Here is a 27,335-nt window from a genome sequence, read left to right as displayed (position 1 = left end):
GAAAACGACACGTACACACCTCACAATTCGGATTTAAATGAAAGATCAAAGTAAACTCAACGGAACTATTTAATTCTGAATGATTAATTCTGAATTAAAAACGTCATGTAAACGTAGCTATAGGGAGGGAAAGTGGAAAACAGCGATCCTAGCGTTCCAAACACCAGGGCGTTCCAAACACCAGGGCGATCCTATTGAAACTCCCATAGACAAGTTTTAAAGAAAATCCCACAAAGATATGCCGCAGTACTTGCACGCCAGACACATGTTTCAGCTTACACAATAGGATGAATTACTACCTGTGGAAATCTTGAGTAATTTTTTGCCCTTTTAAGAAAAATAGAAATTGTGCCAATCTACAGCTCCCAGCATGCTGTGCTTCACGCCTCATTGACAACACAGAGAAACAAATGAATGTGCGTTCTTCGTGTTTGTTCACATTCTTATAATCCTGTGAGTTCCATATTGGCGTCTTATTACACATATGTACACTCGATTAGTTTGGTTTGGTTTTAGCTTCTCTAGTAGATATGATGGCTTCTGTGGTGACGAGTAACCACCTCTCTGGCTAATGTTTGGCTATGCTAATTTGGCTATGCTAATTACATGGAGTAAACATGTCACACATGCAAGTCAGTGTAATTCTGTATTAAAATAAGTTCAGAACAGTTGAGAACCGAACATTTTACCACCTGAATCGATAACACGGGCCAAGATGCATATTATATGACAGCCACTACTCTTACTTCGTCGTCAGAGCCGATATGTCATTTTTTAAAGAAAAAACCCATTCATTAGATGCAGAGGCTTGGAACGTTGCCAGCAGGGGGCGATGAGATTACTCTCCCTCCCTATTGATGAAGAGATATACCACCGTCTTAGTTGCACCAGTGTGGCACACTCAATAAAAGAAAAGGGTGTTTGAAAACTGTTATCTCCAGTCAAAGACCAAAATCTTAGTGTACAAAGTAGTACTGCTCCCCACTCCCCTGTATGGGTCAGAAGCCTGGACCACATACTGTATATTGTTTTCAGGCCGACCAGAATGGTGCCGGGGCTGGTGCCCACACCAGTTACGTTTGGCACTAAAGTGATGTACTGCGAACCATCCTCATTCATACCAGTCTGAACTGTACTGCACGGGACTGTGGGTTAACCTGTGTTATTATATGGTTGTGACGTCATCGGTCGAATGCTCCATTCATTTCAACGGGGCTCCCCAACGTTCGCACGTCTGTTATTTTTCGATAACGGACGGGTTGGTCTATAACAGACCGCTGTCAATGGCAACAAGACTTTTCACTGCTAAAGCGACTTTTCAACAAGACTCTAATCAGCTGCTGTGATAGACAACACCTGTTGTCCTGGCTACCTAGCTGTTGCCTAGCGGTGTTCCACAACGGCACTGTTTTGTTTTGCGCAGCAACAATCTTAACATTAAATAGGCCTAAAGAAATGTCCCCGCCATGTGTGAGTCATTTAAGTATATCCATATAATAAGCGGGTTAACTTTCGGCGAGTCGGTCGCTTTGTGGAATAGCAGCACTTCAGAGAGAACAAGACCCCTCCGCTCCGCGTCGGGGTCTAAAGATTCTCTCTGTCGTGCTGCTATTCCACGGTAGCGACCTTCTCGCCGAACGTTAACCCTTACATGACATTCATGTTGTCGTCACGGTTCGCAGAGAAAAAACAAGTATTTTTCGGTTCACATTGCGAACCAACTCTCCGGTTCTCAAATGCTCAGGCTTGTGCCGTGAGCACGCCGGCCGGTTCGTGATTAAGTGCTGGAGCAGGCACCGTCAGGATTCGTAATCGGCCTGAAAGCGCTATTACTAGTAGGCTCCTAAGAGCACTCGAAGCCTTCCATTAAAGATACCTCTGGAGAATCCTCAGCATAACCTGGGAGGATCGCTGAATAACTACCATCAGAACCATCATCGTACAACACCAGCTCAGATGGACTGGTCATGTCATCCGAATGCAGGACTCTCGGCTACCCGAACAAGCCCTGTACTCACAGCTTGTCCAAGGGAAACATGCTCGAGGGGGCCAAAAGAAAAGGTACAAAGACAGCATCGAAGACAACTCCAGGAAGTGCCATATAGCCCTTAACACCAGCCCTAGGAGACTATGGTGAAGAACAGACCTGCCTGGAGACAAGCAGTTCAGAGTAGAGTAACCTGCAGAATACCATGCATCAATGACACACACACACACACACGTAGGCACACAGGCACGCATGCACACACGCACACACACACACACTCTCTCTCTCTCTCTCACACACACACACACACTGCACACACACAGCTTACAACCTGCAGAGGTAATCACACCTTTCACACGCACGCACACACGCACACAAACACACACGTGCGCGCACACACACACACACATACACACACGCATGCACAGAGCTTGCAACCTGCAGGGGTAATCACCCCTTTCACACACACACACACACACACACACACACACACACACACACACACACACACACACACACACACACACACACACACACACACACACACACACACACACACACACACACTGATCATTGAGATTAGCAGGCAATCAATGCAGTCTGTGTGTGGGCACATGCATTCAAGACATCTGGCTTGATTGTGCGTGTGAGAGTGCATGTAGGGGGTGGGGGTGCTGTGTGTGTGTGTGTGTGTGTGTGTGTGTGTGTGTGTGTGTGTGTGTGTGTGTGTGTGTGTGTGTGTGTGTGTGTGTGTGTGTGTGTGTGTGCGCGTGTGTGCGCACGTGTGTGTGTGCGTGTGTGTGTGTGTGCGTGCGTGCACCTGTGTCCGTATTGGATAGGCCTACATGTTAGAAAAAAAGGGACAAAAGAAGAGCGCATTTCACTCATTATCCTCTTCCACACATCTCTGTCAGTCTTCCCTGGCTTTATTTTTTTCAATGATTACTGAGACATTTAGGAACGATATGATGCATTACACAAGTAGGCCTACTTCCAGACATACGAAAACACGCCACATGAAAAGACTGTACCCTACGTTAATAATGAGGTCACATGTTGCAATGCGCAAAAGGGAAATAGTGGTGTGTAGCTGTAGGTTTCTCATGTGAACAAAACACCATAGTTACTGTTACTGTATTTAAACTTTCTTAGTATAATAAGAAATCTTGATTGTGATTATGAAAATCTGAAAAGTGTTTGTTTTACTTGTCATGTGCCTACCAACAGAGGGCGCTATAGCCACAAATATTTGCCTTTTTTCTGTGTACTTTAGTTACACAGTGTTTGTCTAAGTGATGAAGTGAAGGAAAGTAGCACTGTTTGCAGAGGGTGGGTGAATATCCTTATCTTATCCCAAGAGGACTTCATCATAGTTTATTGTTGGGAAAACAATTTGAAGCATATCATAATTACATGATAATGTAACCCTGCCCTAGACCCACCCACACGTGAGCTACATATAAAGTAGGCCTATTCTGAAGGTTGGCTTTTGTTATTGGTATCGAAAGTTGTGTGTGCTGACGTGTAATTGGGAATTAAAGAACATTTACAGTAAATGCATTCCCATAAAACTGTCAATGTCTCTTTCGCCTGACAGCTGTGTGCACTGAACAGGATACATATTAGAGTGTACATATGATGTGCCCTTGAGAAATCAGAGACAATTGTTAGAAAGTAATACATTCTTTCAGTAGCCTACATTCTTTTTCTACAGCCTAACTGTTGGAGATAATTGTTTCAGAAAACTGGCTTGTTACAAAGAGAAAAAAAAGCTTTAAACATTTTAACGAGGTCACAGGTGATTTTTACTGGAGCACGTGCCCTGTAAAACAGATCTTGTGACGCCATACTTACAATAATGACATGGTGTGGAGATAGTATTGTTGTATAGGTGGAGTTGTCTGTAAAGCAGACGAGGCACGTGCTTGTGTATGGATATGGATCAGACGTCACTACTAGGTCCTATAAGGCGCCAGGACAAAGTGGGCTTTCTCATACCCATGTGCTAGTGTCTACCAGAAGAAGTTTGGATGCATCCCTCCCTTTCTCTTTTTTGGAAAACCAGATCATTTTCTGTCCAGAGGCTCTTCATCCTGAGTCCGACCCTGGTGGAGAGGTGTATGTATTTGGCATAATATTTGACTCATGTTCCATCCCAGGCCTTTTAACCCCCGCAGTCATCTTGCCTAACACCACATTTTGTAAATGAAGCTGGATTGTAAGTAAAATCTTTTATTTATTTATTTTTTACTTTTTTACACAACACAGGTGGTTTTTGCTGGAGCATGTGCCCTATAAAAAACCCTTCTGACAGCTATGATACAGGGCCGCTGAAAGCTTTGGCCCGGGCCTAGAACAAAGTCATCTGAAAGGCCGCCCCCTGTCAATGCATACAGTTGAATGGGAAACCGATTCAGGGCCCTCTTTTCTCTTTTTCGTTCTTTTTTAAAATATATTTTTGGGCTTTTTATTGCCTTTATTTGACAGTGAAGGTAGTGACAGGAAGGGAGTGGGCAGAGAGAGATGGGGAAGGGTCTGCAAAGGACCCGGGCCGGGAGTCGAACCTGGGTCGGCCGCATAGCAAACGAGTGCCCTACCATTTGCGTCACAGTAGGGCCCAGGGCCTAACCCTAGAGCCTAGGACAACTGACCTATTTGTCCACCCCCATGTCATCTTCCCTGCTTAGCCTACCTGACATGGAAAGGGGTAATTAGGTCATCGTTGATTTGGCAGCTTGGCAGACAACCAGAGAACTTGATATCTGTGTGTGTGTGTGTGTGCGTGTGCGTGTGTGGTTGTGCGTGTGCGTGTGTGCTTGCGTACGTGTGTGTGTGTGTGTGTGTGTGTGTGTGTGTGTGTGTGTGTGTGTGTGTGTGTGTGTGTGTGTGTGTGTAGAGAGAGGTGTGTGTGTGTGTGTGTGTGCTGTAATATTTTGGCTCATTTTAGATTTGCGCTCCAGTCAAGGACCCTTTCAACCTCTTGCATAACACCTCGTATTTCTTTCGTCTCCTTTTGCAATGTTACAGGATCAGGTGTCTGGGAACAAGGATGTGTTTAGAACAGATATTTTACCGTAAGGAGGAAGCAGCCAGTTTAAAATCAGTTTCGGGTCTCCACACCTTTATATCCACAATCACCAACACCCATACATGATCAGTATTGTCTTCATAATGTCTTTAGGCCTATTTACTGTGTGTGCAGTACATGCTCTGTGAAGGTAAAGTTTGCCTGGTTAGGCGACTGTCGTAAACTTCAGCATTATTCAGTGTATAGGCCTATAGTACTTAAAGGGGTAATACAGTTAAAGTTTAATACAGTTAAAATCGTTGGCTAGGGTTTATAAAGGTGGTAAAGCGTCTTATTTTTCATGTAAGCCGTTGTCTTGCTTTAAGACAAGTTAAAAGAGGGAATATGTCGCTAAGCTAGTGAAAGTTAATGGATCCGTGTAGCATGCTACAATGGACAAATAGGAGACATTTATACATCTCAGAAATACTTCTGTCGATGCAACTAAAAACACTCACTCCAGTGAATTCGTGTAGTATAAAATTTTAATATATATTTCAGTACAAAAAATAGAGCACTATATCACAGTAAATTCCAAAAATAACATCAGCATTTGGTAGACAAAGCATATAACATTTAACAGCAACTACAAAGGGTTTGAGAAACTTTTACAGAAGTCATTCTTCTTGTGCAACAGTGCATGTACAAAAGCAGTTCATATGTATTAAGTTCATTATGTCTAACTGTTTAACTTAAACACTTTGGGGTTTCTTTTGCCGTAAGACATGTAAAAGTTTTTATCTTTTACCTGACATGTTTCGACGGTGTTACTTCCGTCTTCATCAGATGAAGACGGAAGTAACACCGTCGAAACATGTCAGGTAAAAGATAAAAACTTTTACATGTCTTAAGGCAAAAGAAACCCCAAAGTGTTTAACAAAAGCAGTTCGTTTACAGTGAAGTGAAGGATCACCACAGCTTTTTGGCTGGTTTGTTTCAGAAGTCTCAGTCTCAGAATGGTCTGCTTCATCGATTGAGTGCCACGGTTGCTGCACTGGCAATTGGCACCAGACCAGCGCAAATAGCAGTAGGTATAATTGGTACCCGTTAGGCACAAGACCACAATATACCAATACCCGCTGTTGTATTTTACTCACACACGCACGCACGCACGCGCACACACACACAAACACACACACACGCACACGCACACACACGTCTCGTGTCTCATGTCTCATGTCTCAGGTGCAGCCACAGCAAGTCTCTGTTGAGTGTCTGATGAACTGAGGATCTCAACCCGACCTCCTGGAGTTCTTCCCTCCCTTCCTCTTGGAGTGTCTACCTGTGGGCACACAGATCAAAGGAGCAACAGGTTAGACAGGAGACAAGAGAGTACTGGAGGTGGTTACTGAAAGCAGGTTCATCAGACAAGCCGACAGGTGCAAGGTCAATTTGTCATGCATACAGGGCCGCTGACAGCTTTTGCAGGGCCCAGGACAAAGTCATTTGAAAGGTCCCCCAATCCAATACTGTACAATGTAATGAGGACCGACTTTTGGGCCCTCTCCCTCCCTTGGCAACTGACCCCTTTGCCTCCCCTGTCAGCTTTCCTGCATGCAGAGGAGCATCTTGCCACCAGGCAAGGCAGGCAGCCACTTGGGGCCCCCAAGTCCCTCGATAGTGAATAACAGCCCATACTGTACTACAGTAGTGGTGATTTTGATTTAAATGTTCATTCTTTTGCATTTTCGCTTGGGGCCCCACCTGACCCTAGAATCGCCTCTGCCTGCATGCATACAGGAAGTGATGATTAAAGAGTCAAGAGTGTGTGTACACCACCCAGAGGAGGTCATTTCACTTAATGCAGATAGGCTACATGTGTCAGTGGTTGCATGTGCTTATTTGCATGTAAAATGAAGAAAGAAATAACCGTTACTTAGCACACTTTAGAACTTCCCTTGTAATGACCTTTTAATAAAATAAATCACAAGCAAGGGAGCGTCTAGTGTACGGATATTTCTTTTTTCATTTTCCTTTCATGCGTTCTACTGCCCAGGACCCTGGTTCTCCAAAGCATTGTTGCCAACTTAGTAGGCTTGCCTATGTCAAATCGCATGGCAACCAAGTCATTTGCAAACCTAGATATCAGTGACACCGACACTCCAGCACCCACAACATTTTTTCTTTTGCAATGTGCTCATACTTTACACTTTTTGCATCTGAAAAATGAACCCCCTTACCTTTTTTTGGCGGTCTTGGCCCTTCTTGTTTTCCATTGGTCTGGTTGTCAATAGCCTTGAAGATTCTACGCAGCCACCTCGGGGCTTTAGACTTGGGTGGGGCACACAGTATTTTGCCCTTCTTTGTTATGATCCTGTTTGGATGAAGAAGAAAAACACCATCAGATACCATCGCTTTATTATTAGTATATAAGTGTTATTATAAGTGCTAGAATTAGTGCAAACACATGTACACACATGGATATGCATATAAGCACGCACACAGACGCAAAAACACACACACACACAGCACTGACGCCCCTTCTGTCATTAACTTGTAAATGAACTAGGAAGAGTGCACACGATTAAAGCCACTAATTACTATGTCAATAATGATTGTCAATAATGGACACCCCAATGCCCCCACCCCTCATACACACCACACACACACCACACACACACACACACATTCACACACCTTTGGATGTGTAACTAATAATTAACTATCCAATAGCAGATACTTACAAGGTGGCGTCAATGCTGCATCCCTCAGCCGTGGTCTGATGTTTGTAGGATGCCACATTTTTGAGAGGAAACGCTTTGGCATTGGCACTCAGACAACAGTCGACCGCCACCTGACCTGCAACCAGAGAGAGAGAGAGAGAGAGAGAGAAAGAGAGAGAGATAAGGGCTGTGCCATGCACTCACACACAGATAACAAACACTTGACATTAAGGACATGAAAGAACGCGCGTGCGTGCGTGGGTGTATGTGTGCGTGTCTGTGTGTGTGCATGCGTGCGTGCATTTGACGTGACAGAAAGCAGGTGTGAAAACAGCACTCAGGTGAGATTAAGCTGAAGAAGAGAATTTCAGACATCACACAACATCTTACCAGTCACACACTACAGTATGTGTGAGAACTAGAAGAGCATGTGTGTGTTTTAATATGACATTAAAAAAGCAAGAGAGGAAAAAAAGGACTCAAGTGAGAGGACAGAGATTTGCATACAGCACAAAGAGCAGCTCACAGTATGTCAGTCATACAGTATGTGATGAGTGAGCTGTGCAGGTCTGCTCCCATGTTTTTAAACTTACCTTAGCCATGTTTCAATAAAGGCTTTTTAATATTTTTCCACAAGAAGAGTGCCTTAGACTCCCTTTTTTTGACAAGATATTGTTTTTTTCCCCAACACCAAAGACCACCTTCAAGATTTTTTCTGAACAATTCCCTGAGCACTTCGGATTTTCTCTTCACTGTGCAGGTGTGTGTTTGACATGACATGGCATGACATTAGAATGTGTGAAAGAGTGAAAACAGAACTCTTGTGAGATCAAGTTGGGAATTCCATGCATAACAAAGAACAGCTGAAGAGGCATGATGAGACGAGTATATAGGTGTCCGTTTGACATTATATGTTGGCATTACAAGAGTGAGCACAGTGCTTTGGTAAGTAATTTCAAGAGCACATCATACATCTCACAGAAACTTAACAGTGTTGATTGACTGTTAGTGTCGCTCCTACTCTCTTAGAGCTGCATTAACACTGCAAAATGACTCTGACGAGCAGCTCAAGACTCATTACAGTATGTGAAGAGAGAGATGAGCAGGTGTCTCACCTGTGGCGGAGTTCCACATCCCACAAGCCACCAGGAGCAGAACAGAAGTGTGCAGCAGTAGCATCTTGATGTCTCAGTCGGGAAATTCTCTTGTGCACCTGCTGGGTTCGAGTTTGCAGTCTTTTTTTCTTCTGGACGGAGCTGTCTGCGGTATACCTGCCTTAGGTGTTCAGTAAATAAGTAACTGATCTCTTCTATTTCCCTCTTGTCTTATTCAGATAGACTGTTTCTGTGAAGTCTGTGAATGTAAAAAAAATAAAACAAATAAATCTATCTCATCTGTCTCGGTGAAGATCTATCTTCTCTTTTGCGGGCTCTTGACTCGGACAACAGGACGGTCTGGGATCTCCAGGGACGTGTGAGTCCAGAGGTTGTAAGCATCCCTCTTTATAGGCACCTTGCTCGAGGCAGGACAAGGCACGGCAGGGCAGACCAGACGGCAAATACTTTCACTTTCCACCGGCTCGGCGCCAGGTGCATTTCCCGTAAGTCAGGGACAGCAGGGGAACTCTTGTGGAAGTGTTTGCACTGTACCTGTAGGTGTCGCTCAGTCCAACCAGCGGCGCCTTATCAGGTGAGGTGCTTTAGTGGAGTTAGTGAGGGATTGATGAATGAACCAGCCGTGAATAAGCTTACAGGGCACAACGTGTGTGTGTGTGAGAGAGAGAGTGTGATATATATATATATATATCACACTCTCTCTCTCTCCATATATAATATTTATATATAGGCCATGTATATATATATAGGCCAGGGACAAGGCCCCCATATACCGGTATTCTTCAGCCAAGGGCCCTTTTACATGGGCCGAGCCACACTATTTTTTCTGTTATAATATAAAATATAATAACAATGTTCACAGATACAATAGAATATTATAATGCTGTAAAGAATTTTGTTTAACTTATATTTGTTTATTATGTTAATTATTCAAACTTATTCCGTTATTTATTTTTGTTGTGCTGTACTTTTCCTGCCAGCCTACCGCAGCCCCCCCCCCCCCCAAACCAGTGACAGTGACAGTAATGACAGCCTGCAGGGGACAGCTGACACCCAGATGCATATACCTCTACAGGTATCTGAAAAGCTGTGCTCACGTGGACCTCACTGTATAGGTGTGTGTGTGTGTGTGTGTGTGTGTGTGTGTGTGTGTGTGTGTGTGTGTGTGTGTGTGTGTGTGTGTGTGTGTGTGTGTGCGTGTGCGTGTGCGTGTGCGTGTCCGTGCGTGCGTGCATGCATGTACAGGTGTGTGCATGCACTGTATAGGTGTTGATGTGTGTGCGTGTGCGTGTGCGTGCGTGCCTGCGCGTGCCTGTGTGTGTGGGTGTAGTATTTGTATGACACAAAAGGAGAAAGAATGTGTGTGTGAGAGTGTGTGGGGGGTGAGAATTCTGTACTTCACCTGCATAGCAACTTCTTCGGAACCTTTCATACATCTATCTTATCAGGGGTTCAGATCTGATGCCAGGAATGGGAGGGTGGGAGGCATAAAAGTGTTTTATTTTTTTCTCGCTGGTATGCAACTGAAACTATGCCACCATGAATCATAACTACACATAGGCTTGCCATATTATTCAAAAATATTTTACAGAGAAGCGATGAGCTCACCATTCTTGCTTGTTTAGCCTATTTGCTTACTTCAAGGGGTACTAGTTAAAGCGATGGTTCGGAGTAGAATCACCCTAATGCCATTTGAACCGTGACACCCATCCACCTTTACACCCGAAGTGTTTTCTGCCGCAGGCTTACATCAACAGAGTTGCCGTGTTATTCGATGTTTATTCCGGTTAGCTTGACTCAAGCGCATATGGATACTGGGCACCGTCTCCAAACTTTCCCCACAAAAATAACATGTCATGACACCAAACTTCTGCAGTAGCACAAATATGGTCTGTACTCACGAAACGAAGCATTTGGAAGTTTGGAAATAGTCCAGGAGTTTATTATTATCAACACAAGCCGAATAGCTTCTCTGCTGCTAAAGCTGCGCCAACGTTACTTCCGTCATCTAAGACAAGCATGTAAGAGTCCTAAACGAAGCTCATAATATGCACAATGAAAAGTGAATTCAGCATCAGTATTGATAACGAAAATCCTTGTCTAATTGATAGTAGGTAAGATTTGAAATATCTTTTAAGTATTGCCTTGAAAATATAAGCCTTAATCACAATTCAATGAAAACTTTTTTAACACTCTCGTCTGGAAGTTTGTTGAAGACTTTTACGGGCTTGTCTCATATGACGGAAGTAACGTTGGCACAGCTTTAGCAGCAGAGAAGCTATTCAGCTTGTGTTGATAATACTAAACTCCTGGACTATTTCCAAACTTCCAAATGCTTCGTTTCGTGAGTACAGACCATATTTGTGCTACTGCAGAAGTTTGGTGTAATGACATGTTATTTTTGTGGGGAAAGTTTGGAGACGGTGCCCAGTATCCATATGCGCTTGAGTCAAGCTAACCGGAATAAACATCGAATAACACGGCAACTCTGTTGATGTAAGTCTGCGGCAGAAAACACTTCGGGTGTAAAGGTGGATGGGTGTCACGGTTCAAATGGCATTAGGGCGATTCTACTCCGAACCATCGCTTTAAGTGAAAGCAAAAAGTCACATGTAATTTATTGTCAAAAATGTATGTAACCAGGGTTAGCACAAAAGTTTGAAACTGCTTTTGACCTCTTACGTGCAGTTAAACTAAACATACTGTACATGTATACACAGGACCGCTGACAGCTTACTGGGCCTGGAACAAAATCATCTGCCACCCAATACATGCAATGTAATAAGGATCCAATTCTGGGCACCGCTTCTCCCTGGGCCCGGGACAACTGACCCCGTTGACACAAAGACGCACGCACGCACGCACCGACCCACCCACACACACACACACACACAGACACACACACACACACACACACACACACACACACACACACACACACACACACACACACACACACACACACACACACACACACACACACACACACACTGTGTGAGTTATGTGTTTTTTTTACATTTATTTACCTTTTGAATGGGGATATCAGAGCATTTTTTCTGAGTGGCATTCATGGGGTTTTTTTCTTCAGAAATTCCGGGATCTGCCTTCATCCTATATGAAGTGTTTGTGTAAACAGCAGATCATGTGACATAGCCTACCTGCCCGCAGCGCTAGTGTTGCACTTCATGGATGTCCAACAGACTGTGCAGGTAAATTGGGCAGAACCCTCCCGCAGTCTGCAGGCAATGTGGCGTAGCTGGAAAGAAGAAAAAATCAGCCTAGCTGCCTATCTCTCTTTCTGTGTCTCTATCTCTCTCATGCACACACACGACACACGACACACAGACACAGTCACTCACTCACTCACTCACTCACTCACTCACTCACTCACTCACTCACTCACTCACACACTCACACACTCACACACACACACACACACACACACACACACACACACACACACACACACACACACACACACAGCAGGTTTGCTTTCCGCGTTCTGTATGTGTGTGTGTACGTGTGTGCGAGAGAGAGAGAGGGAGAGAGAGAGAGAGAGAGAGAGAGAGAGAGAGAGAGAGAGAGAGAAAGAGAGAGAGCGATGCCTGACTGTCTGAGATGTGATGTGAGCGCTACAGCATGCTGTTTGCTTTGATCCGGCGCATGGCGTGTGCACTTTCACTCTCTCTCTCTTGTTTTCCCCAATTTGACGCTACTTTCCTCTCTCGCATTGGGTTACACATTTAGCCGTAAAAAGCACAAGCCTGCCTGCCTGTCTGCCTGCCTACCTGCCTGCCTGCCTGCTTGCCTGCTTGCCTCCCTGTCTGCCTGCCTGCCTGCCTCGCTGCCTGCTTTTCTGCCTGCCTGTCTGCTTGCCTCCCTGCCTGCCTGCCTCACTGCCTGCTTGCCTGCCTGCCTGCCTGCCTGCCTGCCTGCCTGCCTGCTTGACTGCCTGCCTGCCTGCCTGCCTCCACACCCCAAACCCAGCAATTAGGGAAATATGTTGTCTTGTTGTTAAGCTCAAAAGCCCGAACAGAAATAGGATCCTAAAAGCTCAGGGCCCGGTTTCCTGCTTTAAGCTCTTTTGGTCCTTAATGGACTGATCTCTCTCTGCTGTCAAGGGTATAGAGTGATGTGATGTGATGTCGGCCGGACAAAATGAGCAATTAGACCTTTCCGATCGCTGCCGCTCCCTCCCTGAAGCTTGTCCAACTCAACACCACTGCATTAGATCAAAGCACAACACATTCAGACCACAACACAACACGAGACAGATCAAGGCATTTAAAAGCAGCATGAGATAGCCCAAAGCACTTACAAACAACATGAGATAGCGCAAGACATTTTAGAACAACACAAAAATGCAACATAACACAAGACACTTAACAAACAGTGCAAGACATTTTAACACATCAAAAGATAGAATAAGAGACATGAAAAATAATGGAGCACGACACAAGCACATTTGCAAACAACAATGCTGAAGAGATTAGCAGAGACATTTACAAAAGATGAAACCACCTGTGAGGAGTGGAGGCAACAGTAGCGCACATTGGACAGACATTTTTTTTCATTCCACTTGACCTATAAAAGCAGAGAAATTCATGTAAATCTGTCTGGCTGAAACAGTGTGAGAGTGGCCTACACACGCAAGGACGGATTAAGACGGCCTGGGGCCCCTAGGCTACAGCTTGCTGTGGGCCCCCCTGGAAGGCAAATTTCACGACGAAATAACAGGGGGAGTGTCATAATTACAAGCTAGGAATTAATAATAACATGTCTACCAGCTGTGCAGAGGAGTATGAGCAAGACAAGAAACAAGAAAGCAATACTCAATATTGCATCTTGTCACAATTCTGCATTTTTTTTTACTCTTGGCCAATCGGGGGGGCCCTGACAGACGGGGTCCCCTATCTGCAGCCATATCTAGTCTGTGCGTTAATCCGGTCCTGCCTACACGCTGCGTATAAGATCCAAAAACGCAATTAATTATTTAACTAATGGCAGCATTTTGATCGAACTATCTATTACAAGTGTCCGTCACCTGCATTATTGATTTTGTGGATGTGTGCACCCTAACTTTCACATGACCTAGAGATAAACCGTGTCATGTGTTTTGATGGGAAATGCATTGGTACAGTTCCTGGTTAAACAGTAGCATCCTGTTAGAGGAGCTGAGTGAATGGGTGATATTATTAGCTTATCATTAACATAGCTTTCCCATTATAGGACTTTACATGAATATAGATGTGATCCTTAGTTAAACATCAGCTTCTGGACTGTGTGACTGCAATACCAGAGTGTTGATCACTTGAAATGTCCCCGTGATTGATTTCTCTAGCCTGTAGGAGAGGAGAATACAGTAGCTTAGCAGGAGGTGAGACTGTCAAATGGTGACCCACTTTCAAATGACGGCATGAACAACTGGAGCTATACCAAGATAAGGATGTTGTTGGTTGCTGTAGTTTGTGTGTGTGTGTGTGTGTGTGTGTGTGTGTGTGTGTGTGTGTGTGTGTGTGTGTGTGTGTGTGTGTGTGTGTGTGTGTGTGTGTGTGTGTGTGTGTGTGTGTGTATGGCATATAAACAGCAGAAAAATCATGTCTGTATACCCACCCACCATGCACAGGCACGGACAGATGCTCTCTCTCTCTCTCTCTCTCTCTCTCTCTCTCTCTCTCTCTCTCTCTCTCTCTCTCTCTCTCTCTCTCTCTCTCTCTCTCTCTCAAACACACACACACACACACACACACGCACAGGCACACGGACACACACAGCTATTTCAAGAGAAGTCTTGCTGGGCAGGGAAAAAGGCGAAAAAAGGTACAGCTGGAGAGCTTAAAATAGGTGCTATCCTGTGTCTTCCAAATTTCCCATTTCACCAAAAGAACAGCCACGTAAATGGTCCTGTGACACACTACGTGCCGTACCATGAATCAATGGCACATCCATGGGGAACAGGCCCGTCGACAGGAGGGGAGAAAGGGGTATGCTGTCCCGGGCCCGGGTATATAGGGTGCCCATAATTGTGTGCCCATTACATTGTACCTGTATATATTGGGTAGGGGGCCCTTTCAGATGACTTTGTCCTTGTCCTGGTCAGCGGCCCTGATGGGGACACAAGTCCAAATTTAGCCTGGGTCATTTCCCAACCCTATCCCATCTCTCTCTCCCACTCACTTCCTGTTGCCCCCTTCGACTGTCCTATCAAATAAAGGCAAGAAGCAAATACATTTATATGTATCAAGTCAAGTCAAGTCAGTCAAGTCAGCTTTTATTGTCACTTTCTTCATATGCACAAGTCATACAAGGAAAATGAAATATGTATACTCTCTCTATATATACAGTATGTAACAGCCAGGTATTACAGGTGTTTTTCTTATCTCTGCCTGAGATTGAGAAGACTACATTCCTCTGATTTCACTATGGCAGCCTGGGGCATGCTGCACATCCGCTTCCCCATATCTCCTTCCCTGATTCCTTGAAACTGTCTTATCAGATGCTTCTCCCAGCTAGTATGTTTTTTTTTCCAGGCAGTGTAACACAAAACCAAAGCAAGTTTATTAAAAAAAAATCCCACTTTCACACACAACATGCATCTCATTGTGCTTAACAGAGATTAAAGCAGACAAAACAACAATATGGTTTGCAAAAGCTTAAAGAAACTCTTCATGCAACAGCTACTCAGGCATGCAATGCTGGGAAACATTTCACATCTTCATTGGTCCGGTGTGGCAATGCAAAGACATACACTCAGTGGACGGTTGATCTCATCTGAATTCTTTTGTGAGTCATTCTTTGTTATCCTTCCACAGATCTGGCAGTGAAAGAGAAGCCATAAAATATAATTCTCCTTCTGCTGGAATCCAGCCTGTTGTGACTTGCAGATGTGTTAATTTACCTATCAAGCCTGTAAGAGGTCTATTTGAGTTATAACTCTGTCAACAGCTCCGTGAGATCTCCATCACACGTTCCCATGGCACGCGGCCTCCAGTTTCAGTAGCAGGCCCGCCGACAGGGAGGGACAAAGGGGTCCGATTTTCCGGGCCCAGGAAGGGGGCGAGCCCGGAATTCCGGTTCCCATTACATTGTGAGTGCATCTTAATATGGGACCTTGCCTCCTCCACTTGCCTCCTCCACTCGCTTCTCGTCATGATGACATCACTGACAACAGCATTATATTTCAATATCTTGCAAAAGCTCAATTATAGAGTCTTTTTCTCATTTGCAATTGGGATGGTGAATGAAAAACAGTCCCTCAAAAGTTGTTGTGGCGAGGCTGACAGCTGGGAAACTATCGTTTTCTCCACGGAGGAGAGGCCAGGAGGCGGGGCGAGGAGACAAGCACAAGTGGAGGAGGCAAGGTCACATATTGGGATGCAGCCCTTGTATGTGCTGAGAGGGGGGTCTGTTCAGATGGTTTGCCCTTGGCCTGGAAAAAACCTGTCAGCGGCCCCGTTTACCACCGGTAGGTTCATCTGCAGGTTTACACAGGTGCAACCAATCCAGTGGGCGCAAACACTCTCATTGGGCAAGTGCCAGCCAATCAGGTCGGCTCTATTGGCTGACTGCTTCGTGCCACGGGTAATCATGGAGAATAAAGGCATGCCTTTAACCTGGTTTCATCCTATTGTCCTCTCACAGGCCCGTGGCTGTGAGTTTACTAAGGCCAAGAGAAATAAAATAAAAATGAACCGTCTAGGTCATGCTTTGTGTTGTTCACGTCATTGTTTCTTTTAAATGCTGAAAAAAATAAACTGCCTTTTAATGACATGAGTGTTAGCTCAGGGCATGATCTGAGATTTCTTAAATATGAATAAATAACTCATTCCTATCGTGTGTGTCTCTGGCTGGATGCCAGAAGTGGCTGGAAAGCCCCGTGCAGAGCGAGTTTCCAGGCATTCGAGGGAGTGTCGTTTGCAGGAAAGAGCCTCTTGCCACATGCCAGGGTTGTTTGTTTGCCAATGAATACTGTGTAATATTGGCACAGACACCCAGGACTGGACGGGGACAAACAATTGAGCCAGGCATTTTCAGCCAAGTCCAGCAGGCATTGAAAAAGACAATGAAGCCTGTCATAACCTTTCAGTCATATAACATGAGCTACTCTGACCACAACAGTTAAAATGCTTTGGGAGAGACTTGTAGTGGGATGAGGACTGACACCTATTTGAGTGGAGGGCCAGGCCAAAATCATCCACAGTCCACTGGACAAATGCCCTGTAGGCCCTATGGCCAGTCCAGCCATGCAGAGACCTGAGACCAGGGTACCTGAGAAATATGACTGAGACGCCGAGCACAAAGCAGGTCCCAAGATACGGGTCGAGAGTGGGAGAGCTTTAGGGGAAGGTGGCTCCTTGTCTCAAGTGCATCTACACACCTCTCACTGCTGGTTGTGGTGGGTGTGAAAGAATGGCTTGGGAACATTGGGCACCTTTGTACATTTTTGGGTACCTGTTTAAAATAACTGTTTTAATATAATATGGATTGCATTTTGACTGCTAATGCATGCATGCTGCTGGACTGTAGAGGCACAAGTAGGTGAGAGATCAGGCTGACCCTTACGGAAGGAAAATATATTTTTGAATATATGAAATGAAAATATATTATAATATACTACAATATATTGTTTGCCAATATATCATTTTATATTGTACAGCAGTATATTGCACAATATAAAGTGATATATTTTGCGGTATACGAGAATATAGACATTATTGCCGTTTTCGTATATTGACTTATGTATTGCATTATACTGTGAAATATATTGTTGGATATATGGAATTATATCCCATATAGTATATGACTTATTGATAAATCATATATTGATTTATGTATTGTATTATACTGTACAATATATTGTTGCATATATTGAATTATACCCCATAGTATATGGCTTATTGATTAATCATATATTGATTTATGTCTTGCATTATACTGTACAGTATATTACTGCATATATGGAATTATACCCCATAATATATGGCTTATTGATTAATCATATACTGATTAATGTATTGCATTATACTGTACAGTATATTACTGCATATATTGAATTATATCCCATAATATATGGCTTATTGATGAATCATATTTTGATTTATGTATTGCATTATACTGTAAAGTATACTGTTGCATATATTGGATTATATCCCATAGTATATGGCTTATTAATTAAATCATATATTGACTTATGTATTGCATTACACTACACAATATACTGTAACGTACTTTATACAAGGCATTTATGAAGTAATGTAATTACAACAATGACCAACATCAATTCAATCATTCAACTGTTGACATTGGTTTATTAAAAACATGAAACCAACGACCCTCTTAAACACCACCGCTCACACATGCAGAGACAGAGGGGCAGACAGGCAGGGAAACGACTTGACAACGACACCGGCCAACAGGCCAAATGCTGGTGAAACTTGCCTGTGGCCAGTAACAATTTCAGTCTCCCACTTTGGCCAGTAACTTGTACTTAATGAAAAAGCAGAAATATTCTAAAAAAAAAACCCAAATAAAACAAAAAGAAAACAAAACAAAAACTGTGGCTGTGGCCGGTAAGCGAAACACCTCACATAAAGCACTGGCACACATGCACGCGTGCACACACACGCGCACACACACAAACACATACGCGTGCCCGCGCCCACACACACACACCCGCGCTCGCGCACACACACACACACACACCTTCAGATATATTTTTAAAAAAAAGAAAAGAAAGTGAAGGTGAATTCAGGGGCAGACCGCCCGCAGCCTCAGTCACTCAAGGTCAACAAGAGGGCTCATAGGCCTGTCCATGGACTTCTTTTTCTCTTGGTGAAGCAGTTCACAGATTCTTTTATTTAGCGACATCCGGATCTCCCCCATCCTCGCACCTGGATGTGCCTGAGCAACAGCATCTGCAAAAGTAAAGTAAAAAGAATGTTAACTCTCTAACCCATTGAAACTTGAAGGGTATGCCACTAGTTTGGGGCCAAATACACTGTTGGTTCATGAAGGGTTTTATTTTTCATGTTAAGCATTGTGTTACATTCTCATACTCCTTCCTTTCAATAGTCTGAAACAAGTGCCCAACATTGCCCAGCTTTGTAAACCCAGGTCAATGATTTTAACCACATTTAGCCCAATGAACCCTTGAATGTAACATGTTACATCAGCAAGTTTCACACATTCAATGTGCAGTTAATAATGTAGCTCAAGTAAACTCTAAAATCTGGATGTCCCTAACCCACTGCCCCTGACCCATCCAGTCCAGACACAGCCCCCCCCCCCCCCCCCCCCCCCCGACACCGCACACCCACACAGCTCAGTACCCCCCCCCCCCCCCCCCCCCCCCCACACACACACACACACACACACACCGTCCTACAACCAACCACACCTTCACCCTGCAATAAATAACTAGGTTACATCCATTCCATAATTAACATACACATAATAAAAACAGGGATACATTCATGTCTACATATCCCCCTCCCAACTTTTACCCTAGCTTCCATCCCCACCAGCAGTACCAACACTAGCTGCAGAGGTCCATTTTGTCCCACTCAATCTCTCTTATTCCCGGTTTATTCAGTAGCTTGATTGAATGAGGTATAAAGGATTTTTTGAAACGATTATATTTGCACCAAGGGAGTCTGAACCTCCTCCCAAAGTTCAGATAGATGTATTCCCCATTTAGTGCATGATCACCAGTGAGTGAGCATAGTAAAGGCACAGTATTGCTTACCATTTCAAGTACTGGAATGCACACCAGTCCATGTGACTATTTTTTCCTCCAGACCATCGCTGCATACCTCTTCAGCAACCTCTGCAAAAAAAAGTTAAAAGAGCAACAGAAAATTAACATTCACTCACTATCATTGTCAGAATTGTGAGCTAAATCTGGGGGGGAGGGGGGGTCGGTAGACTGGTGGAACAGCATTCTAGCTCGCAGTGGCAGAGCGTCGTAGTGGCACTCTGTGTCTCCTCCCGACAACAGGGAAGATAAGACATTGAAATCGCAGCAGCCAGCATCGTTAACAGTTGCACGTCTGTTCTTGGCACGAAGGCACTCTTTTATGAAGATGATGAAGCGAAGGAAGACTTAAACTCATGCATGTAACTGGCGAGAATGAATTCCGATGAACAAGAATGACTCGCGCATTCGTTTAAGAGTAAACATGAACACCAACATGACTCAATGAATGCAATTGCTGTGAGCAAAGCAAACTCCGAACTATCACAGAGTAGCCGAAGACAACGACGTGTAGGCTACCGTTTTGAAATTCACCAATTTGACGACAAGGCTTCGTTAACCTCTAACAATAGCTCTACAAGAACGGGACAGTGCAGTTAGTTCGTGAGCAAGTTACTCAAAAAAACTATTGATGTTACCACAATGGGAAAACCGAAGCAGCAACAGCTATGCTTTACCAAAAATAATGCAGGACATTGCCTCGTTTTACTATACTGTAGTGCCCATTTTTTAAGCAAGTTAGCGATGTGCATTTAGATCTTGTCGCACTTCACTTCTGCTTTGATTCCCTTGCGTTAGCCGAGTAAGCTAGGCGGCTAATTAACTGAGGCCTGGCTTTCTAGGCTGACGTTGGGGCTCAGCAGTAGAATCTATTAGCCAGATAGATGTTGCTAACGTTCTCTGACAAGCCAAATAAAGTGGGCTCACCCAGAGATTCTTTAAGTATAGAGATATGCCAACATAATAGGTTTCTATGGGCACCTAACGCGACCAGGTTCCGGTCTGCCTAAAGGGGCGTGTCATAATGCTCCTACAATGAATAGAACAGTCCTTAGGTCTGCCTAGGTCTGCCCAATGGGACCATAATAGAACCAGGAAACAATGGGCCAATGGAACATCTCTCTCTCTACTCTCTCTGGCTCACCTGAAATTGACCACTACAACCATATAATATCGACCCAAGTATTACGTTTACGTTTTCAAGATGTGTAGAACCAGACCTACTGTCAATGAGAACTACACACCATTTCGACAACGCAAATATCGCTAGTAGTAAGCTTACAATAGCTTGGTAGCGCGGGAAATTCAAAAAAATAACGTATTTCTAGTCCTTGGGGGAAAAAATGAACAAACATCCAACTTCGATAACCACTTGGCTAAACTTTGCACATCAACCACTGTAGACGTTTCAGACTATATGCTTGTATATTTATGTTAACAAATTAACAAACTTCTCTTTATAACTTACCTCGAGGCGGCTGGTTGGTTTGTGTCACTGTGGTGGAGAGTCTGGCTGGCGACGACAGTGTGGAGCTAAAATCTGGACCGCGCTCGAGCCGAGACGGCTCTCTCGCCACTTTAGTTGTGACGACGTGACGTAGGCGCGTCATACGTGATATGAGAGCTGAGATGATTCAATCAGAGACTCCTGTATATTGATCAATATATTATTATATATGGCCATACAGTGCCGCCAGGTACTATTGGCACCCTTGAAGTTTAAGTACATTATGGGACATATCTCCAGAAAACAAATAATATGGTCAACCATGATTTTTCTATAGATAGCTTGTGGTTGAAACTAAATATAACAAATATCAACAGCATTAAATACTAAACTATGAGACGGAAATAATTGAAGATGGTAAAGTTCCCGGGATCACTGGTATTGGCACCCTTTACTGGATACCATTTTGGAAACCTAATTTGACTCAAATATGGTAGATAACAAATGGGAATCACCTTTGACTAATTGCTTTTGCCCATAGAACATGAATTAGGCAAGGAATTATGATATTTGTGTTTAAATAGCCACCTGTTACATCTTGTGTGTCTTTCACCAATCTGAAGACAGAGGAGCTGCCTGAGGACACCACAAATACTATTATTTACAAAAAAAAAGACCTCCAAATAATAAAAGGTCATCTCAAAAGACCTTGGTAAACCATTTTCAACACTGTGTTGTGTTATTCAGAAATCTGCCAAACATGGAGCTGTAAAGAACATCCTTGGATGTGGGGGGTAGAGGAAGATATTATGATAAAAGTCTTTGGAAGTCGGTGCAAATAATGAAAAAACACAGGGACTAACATCTACAGACCTGACGGTCAACTTTGGAACTGTTCTGGGTAGTTTTTTTCAATAAGCACCCCGTGTTAAACACTACACAAAGTAGTGCCTTTTGGTTGGAGAGCAAGGCAGACCACATTGCTTAATAAAAGTAATAACAGGGAACACCTGACGGCTGTATGAAAAAATACAGGCCTAGCACAGCCCTTTTAAGAATGTTTTAAGGTCAGATGAAGCAATAGCACAGTTTTTCAGTGACTCACACAAACCGCATGTTTGCATACTCTGCAAGAAAGTCTTTAAGGAAAAGGACACCCTACCAAAAAGCAAGCATGGTGTCCGATCCATAATATTATGTCACCCCATTGTTGCATCAGGTATTGGAGGATTTGACCGTATCACAGGTATCATGACAGGCATCATGACATGGACAGGTATCATCATTTACAGTTAAAATGTGTAACCATGGCAAGAACACTTGGTTTGAGTTGAACATCATGTGCACTCCAGAAAGACAAAAACCCAAAGAACACAACCAAATGCACAGTGGATTGGTTGTAAAAATGAAAGAACACAGTCATTGATGAAAACCAAAACCTTCAGAGGCTGCCATTGCTGTCTAATAGTGTGCAATTAACCCTTGAAGGAGGGGTGCCAATATTCCTGGACATGCCCTTTTAAATGTTTTTGCTTGAAATTACAAAATGCACTTGGAAATAAATACTTGGCAATTCCAAATATCTTATAATGTTCAATTAAAAGATCCTGATGGTAAAAGTTGTGTATATTTCCATTTATTTCTGGATATATTGCACAATTTGTAAATAAAATTAAGGGGTGCCAATACTAACTGGCGGCGCTGTATATGGTCCACCTAAAATGACTTTATAATGTCGAGTAAATGTCCAATGTCGTGCAAAATGTGCTTGCTGAACTAAAAACATCAAGAAATACAGACTGAATAGTGGAATACAGTTTTGTTTTGCCAGCCATATTTTAAAATATATGGATAAATATATAGTAATATGTTGTTCAATAATATATTGCTATATATTTTCAAATATATGAGCGTGTTTGTGATATATTGTGATATATTTTCTAATGTATTGCAGTATAAATTGTAGTATATTGCAGTATATTTTCCTTCCGTAAGGGGAGAAACTGAGCACAAATCAGGTCCTAGATAAGAGAAGAGAGTGGGGCGCTTCAGGGGAATTTGGCCCCTTATCTCAAGGGCATCTATACATCTCTCTCTACTCTGCTCAGGTGGGAAAGAGAGGCTTGGGATGGGTAGGACCGTGGTGTAGGCCTATGGCTACTGCTTATAATGTTGGTAGTAAATTTTTGTGCAATCCTCTCAGCGCTAACAATGATATTAATTGTGTAATGAAGTGGCCTTAATAATCGCACCAACACCCAAACAACCAAACACTCTCTCTCACACACACAAACAGTGGCCAAAGAAGTGGCCACACACATGAGAAGACAAGCAGCACAGAGGCGTCTTAGTGAGCGCGTAGCCTATTTGGACTTGCAGCTTTCCTGGAAGAAGCCGACAGCACATTTTTTGTAAAGTAACCTGGCAAACTAATAAGAAAGGGCTGGCTTTTGTTAATGTTTGCCTGATTTTCATAGACTTCAGAGCCGAAGGCGTTGCATCACCAGTAGGCCTAGACCGGAGCCCGGCTAGTTAATGTAGCCCTGTAGCTACCAAATAGAGATGGGATTTATGGCTCTTTGACGGGATCTGGATCTTAGTAGCTCGTTCCTTTCAAAGAGCCGTTCAGAAAACTGGCTCTTTTGGCTCTTTTTTAAATCATTTATTCAGTGTTAAGAATGTAATATTTTGACTCCACCTCAAGGTAATTTTGTCCAAACAACAACTGATTATTCTCCTGCTTCTAAAGACCGCTTTTGCCACTCTTTGAGGCAAACAATTGTGTTTTTACCCCAAATGTAATTACTCTGGTCGAGGTGACATGCTTAAAATGAATGAAAAATTAACGAAATAATGGTCGAGTGGCTCCCCCAGCTGTGATCCGGTTCCCATTGTTCACTTAAGGGAGCCGTTCAAAAGAACCGTCTCGTTCATGACCAACACACCTCTACTACCAAGTCATAAAGAATGAGAAGAAGAAAGGTTAATTTGTCTCTTCCTGTTAGCCACACTCTCTGTGTATTCACGACAATGACCTTTTCCCACATGTGTGAGCCATCAAAACCGGTAGTAGGCATAAAAAACCTGATACTGAAATTGTGTAATAGTAATTGTATGTTATATAATTCATTATTAAACACTTGCCGACAATGTAGCAACATGGATTGGTCCTTGAACCCGGAACACTATAAAACTACTGTTCTGGAACGAATGACTCGGAAAGCCCCGTTGAAGAGCCACCCCGCATGGACAACGATCATGGTTCAGCGGTGAGGAGACGATAAGGAGGTCTGACTGTAAATCTGTGGGAATTCCACCTGAAACGGCCTCTGGTAGTGATAAGCAGCACACAGTACTACTATTGATGGCTCAACCGATGCTGTCCTCTCCTCGCTGAGTTCCGGCCTCGGCTTGCGCTTTTACTTGTAATAGCCTACACCTAGAGCAGCCCTTCCTCTCTATCTCTGCAGATCCCAGATAATGGCTGTCACAACATGATATGACATTTACTAGCTGACAGTCTTGTGGAAAGGGGGGTTAGGGTGGGGGTGTAGAGTCCTTGTTATGGGGAATGTGAAGTTAGATTGCTTTTAGGGCAATGTAGAGTCACAGTATGCCTTGCTTTAAAAAATATATATATTTTTATAGCTATTTGAGAATTTATTAGACATGACAGTGGAGAGCATATTAGGAATCGAGTGGGAGAGAGAGAGAGACGGGGTAGAGTTGGGATTATGACCCAGGCCGGATTCGAACCTGGGTCCCCATGGACAATGTTGCCCATATGGTATATGGACAGGTGAATTAGTACGCTGCACCACAGCACCCACATAGACACCTTGCTGAAGGGCAATTCAGGATTTAATGATAGCCAGGCAGGATATTCACTCACTCCCTCATTAATCACCAAGACAAGCCAACATGTTTTCCCTATGGGAGGACTTGAGTCAGTGCCTCTTTGATCCAACTGATTGCTTGCATAGCAATACTATGGACAACTTCACAGCATGGCAGCATTTACAAAACTACTGTAAGCCTTTAAGCAAAGGCCTAATAAAGGTTGCAAACCAGTAAACCAATAAACAATCCCATTTACTGATTTCGTATCGTCAGTGGAATTTAACACACTTCCTTCTGGTGTTGTTTGTTGTCAACCCCAAACCACCAACATCCCACCACAAAGTGTAGCTCTGGGCAACTTGCAGGAATCCTGAGACAAACAGTGCACACAGTATCTTAACTGCGACTGATCACCAAGGATTCCATTATAGTCATGGGTAAGCAGTTAGGGCATCAGACTTGTGGCCCAAAGGTTGCCGGTTCGACTCCCATCTCCCAGGTTGGTGGGGGGAGTAATTAACTAGTTATATCCTCCTCCATGACCAAGGTACCCTGAGCATGGAACCGTCACGCCGCACTGCTCCCTTGGGGCGCCAGTTGGGGCTGCCCCCTGGCACGGGTGAGGCATAAATTCAATTATGTTGTGTGCAGTGTGCACTTGTGTGCTGTGGAGTGCTGTGTCACAATGACAATGGGAGTTGGAAGTTTCCCAGGTGGGCTTTCACTTCACTTAATGTAACATAAATGTAACCAAAAGTGGTGTTTTAGGACATGCTTCCCATACATTTTCCCCTGATTACTCAGGAATTCCAGATCTTTCCAAATGAAAATTGTGAAACCTGCATAGCCACTGGTACTGTAAAAAAGAAAGCATAGTGTGTGACACAACATGATTGGTGCTGTATTTTCCTATATTTTCTATCTATGTCTACATCTATTGATGTCTTTCCGCATGTTTTTACCACCTCTGCTTCCAGCCCCCATGATTTAGAGAGTGATATTGAGCTCCTAAGTAACTGTGTGAGAGGGAAGGCTCAGTTATGCTTCCTACTTGTGCCACAGAGTGAGCTTGACGCAGCCATGATGCAGTTAATTCTTGTTTATGCCCTGTTTTGAAGCACGGTCTGCGCGATGTCATTCCACGCTGAAACTGCCTTCAATACAAAGAGTAAACTAGACGTGTCGGTTGTTTTTTTAGCATCACAGACTCGACGAGAATGAAAATGAAACATTAAATCTTTATATCACGTGCATGTTTGATCGCACTGGCAGCCACAGTAGTAGTTTGGAACAAAGAAGTGGCTCATTTGTCGAGGACGAAGCGGAATGTTTCCTCGACCTCGGAACCACTGTTCAACTGTCCAAATAACTTCAGCGTCGTAACTTGCAAGCGCATGTGTTGTCTTCGGTTCGTGTAAATAAATCAAACAACAAAGCACGGGCAACTTATTTAATGAGGAGCTCACAGTCCGTAGACCGACGAAGGTTAGAACAAGGAAGTAGCGCTTGTTCTCGACTCGAGGACAGAGCAGGCTGGTCGAGAGGACCAATCAGAGACCTATTTTCGCCCTTTCACGCCGTCGCTCCCTGCGTCGAGACACAATTTCGGGGAGGTGCCCCAGAGTACCTGCGTGATGGGGGGGGCTTCACTCCGTTAACTGCGCGGCTCACTGCATCATGATGCAGTGACGCTGATCTCGAGGCATAAACCACCCTGTAGAGTGAGTCTGGGAAGTCCCCAGGTGCCATGTGGGTACCTGCAGCATACTGCTTATCTTGAAGGACAGACAGACACATAGCAACTCTGAGGAATGAACAAAGAGCGCCATCTGCTGACTAAAATGCTGTGACACGTCCTTTCCCTGCACTTGCACTGAGACGTGTGTGTGTGTGTGTGTGTGTGTGTGTGTGTGTGTGTGTGTGTGTGTGTGTGTGTGTGTGTGTGTGTGTGTGTGTGTGTGTATGTGTGTGTGCGACTGTGTGCGTTGCGCTAACATTGGGGGTCAGTTTTCTTGAGGCCAGCCAGAGGAGGGGCCGGAGGGGCTGTGTGTATGTAAAAAAAAATTCCAAGGACACCTCATGTGTAAGGTTGTACAAAATATTTAATCAGATTAAATCATTAGTTTTCACAGGTCAATTTCATTTAAATACAGATTATTCATTTTCTGTCAATAGCATCCTCACCACCTCATCATCCCTCAATAATTAAAAAAGAATAAAATAAAAATCAATGAAATCAAATTAGTACAGTCAGCCCAAATCAAAGAGCACGAGGCAGACAACAACTAAAGGCAGCGTCCAGCATTTTCGCACCACTATATAGATCTCTCTGCATGCAGACGAAACACACACAAACACAAACACACATACAGTAGTATTGCATGACAATAGAGACCATCCTGAGGTTCCCAGACAACATCAGGAGCCTATACTACAGAGCTGCTTCAGGAGGAAGCCAGGGTC

The 27,335-nt window shown here is 43.8% G+C and overlaps 1 protein-coding gene and 1 long non-coding RNA gene across 2 annotated transcripts; both read right to left on the bottom strand.

Moving 5' to 3' along the window:
* Window positions 1–5,860: 5,860 nt before the first annotated feature.
* On the bottom strand, window positions 5,861–9,204 carry LOC134458840 (C-C motif chemokine 19-like). Its single transcript, XM_063211244.1, has 4 exons — window positions 8,833–9,204; window positions 7,739–7,853; window positions 7,235–7,368; window positions 5,861–6,336 (listed from the first exon to the last, which is right to left on the bottom strand). The coding sequence occupies exons 1-4, from the start codon at window positions 8,894–8,896 to the stop codon at window positions 6,287–6,289; spliced, it is 363 nt and encodes a 120-aa protein (XP_063067314.1). The 5' UTR covers window positions 8,897–9,204; the 3' UTR covers window positions 5,861–6,286.
* An 8,973-nt stretch (window positions 9,205–18,177) lies between these two features.
* Window positions 18,178–21,126, bottom strand: LOC134458838 (uncharacterized). Its single transcript, XR_010036654.1, has 3 exons — window positions 21,054–21,126; window positions 19,577–19,657; window positions 18,178–18,746 (listed from the first exon to the last, which is right to left on the bottom strand). It is a non-coding gene; the product is annotated as an uncharacterized LOC134458838 (long non-coding RNA).
* Between the last annotated feature and the right edge of the window lie 6,209 nt (window positions 21,127–27,335).

This window comes from Engraulis encrasicolus, chromosome 11 (assembly GCF_034702125.1).
Source record: "Engraulis encrasicolus isolate BLACKSEA-1 chromosome 11, IST_EnEncr_1.0, whole genome shotgun sequence".
In the NCBI taxonomy this organism is placed as follows: Eukaryota; Metazoa; Chordata; class Actinopteri; order Clupeiformes; family Engraulidae; genus Engraulis; species Engraulis encrasicolus.
This window is presented reverse-complemented; position numbering and strand designations above follow the sequence as displayed.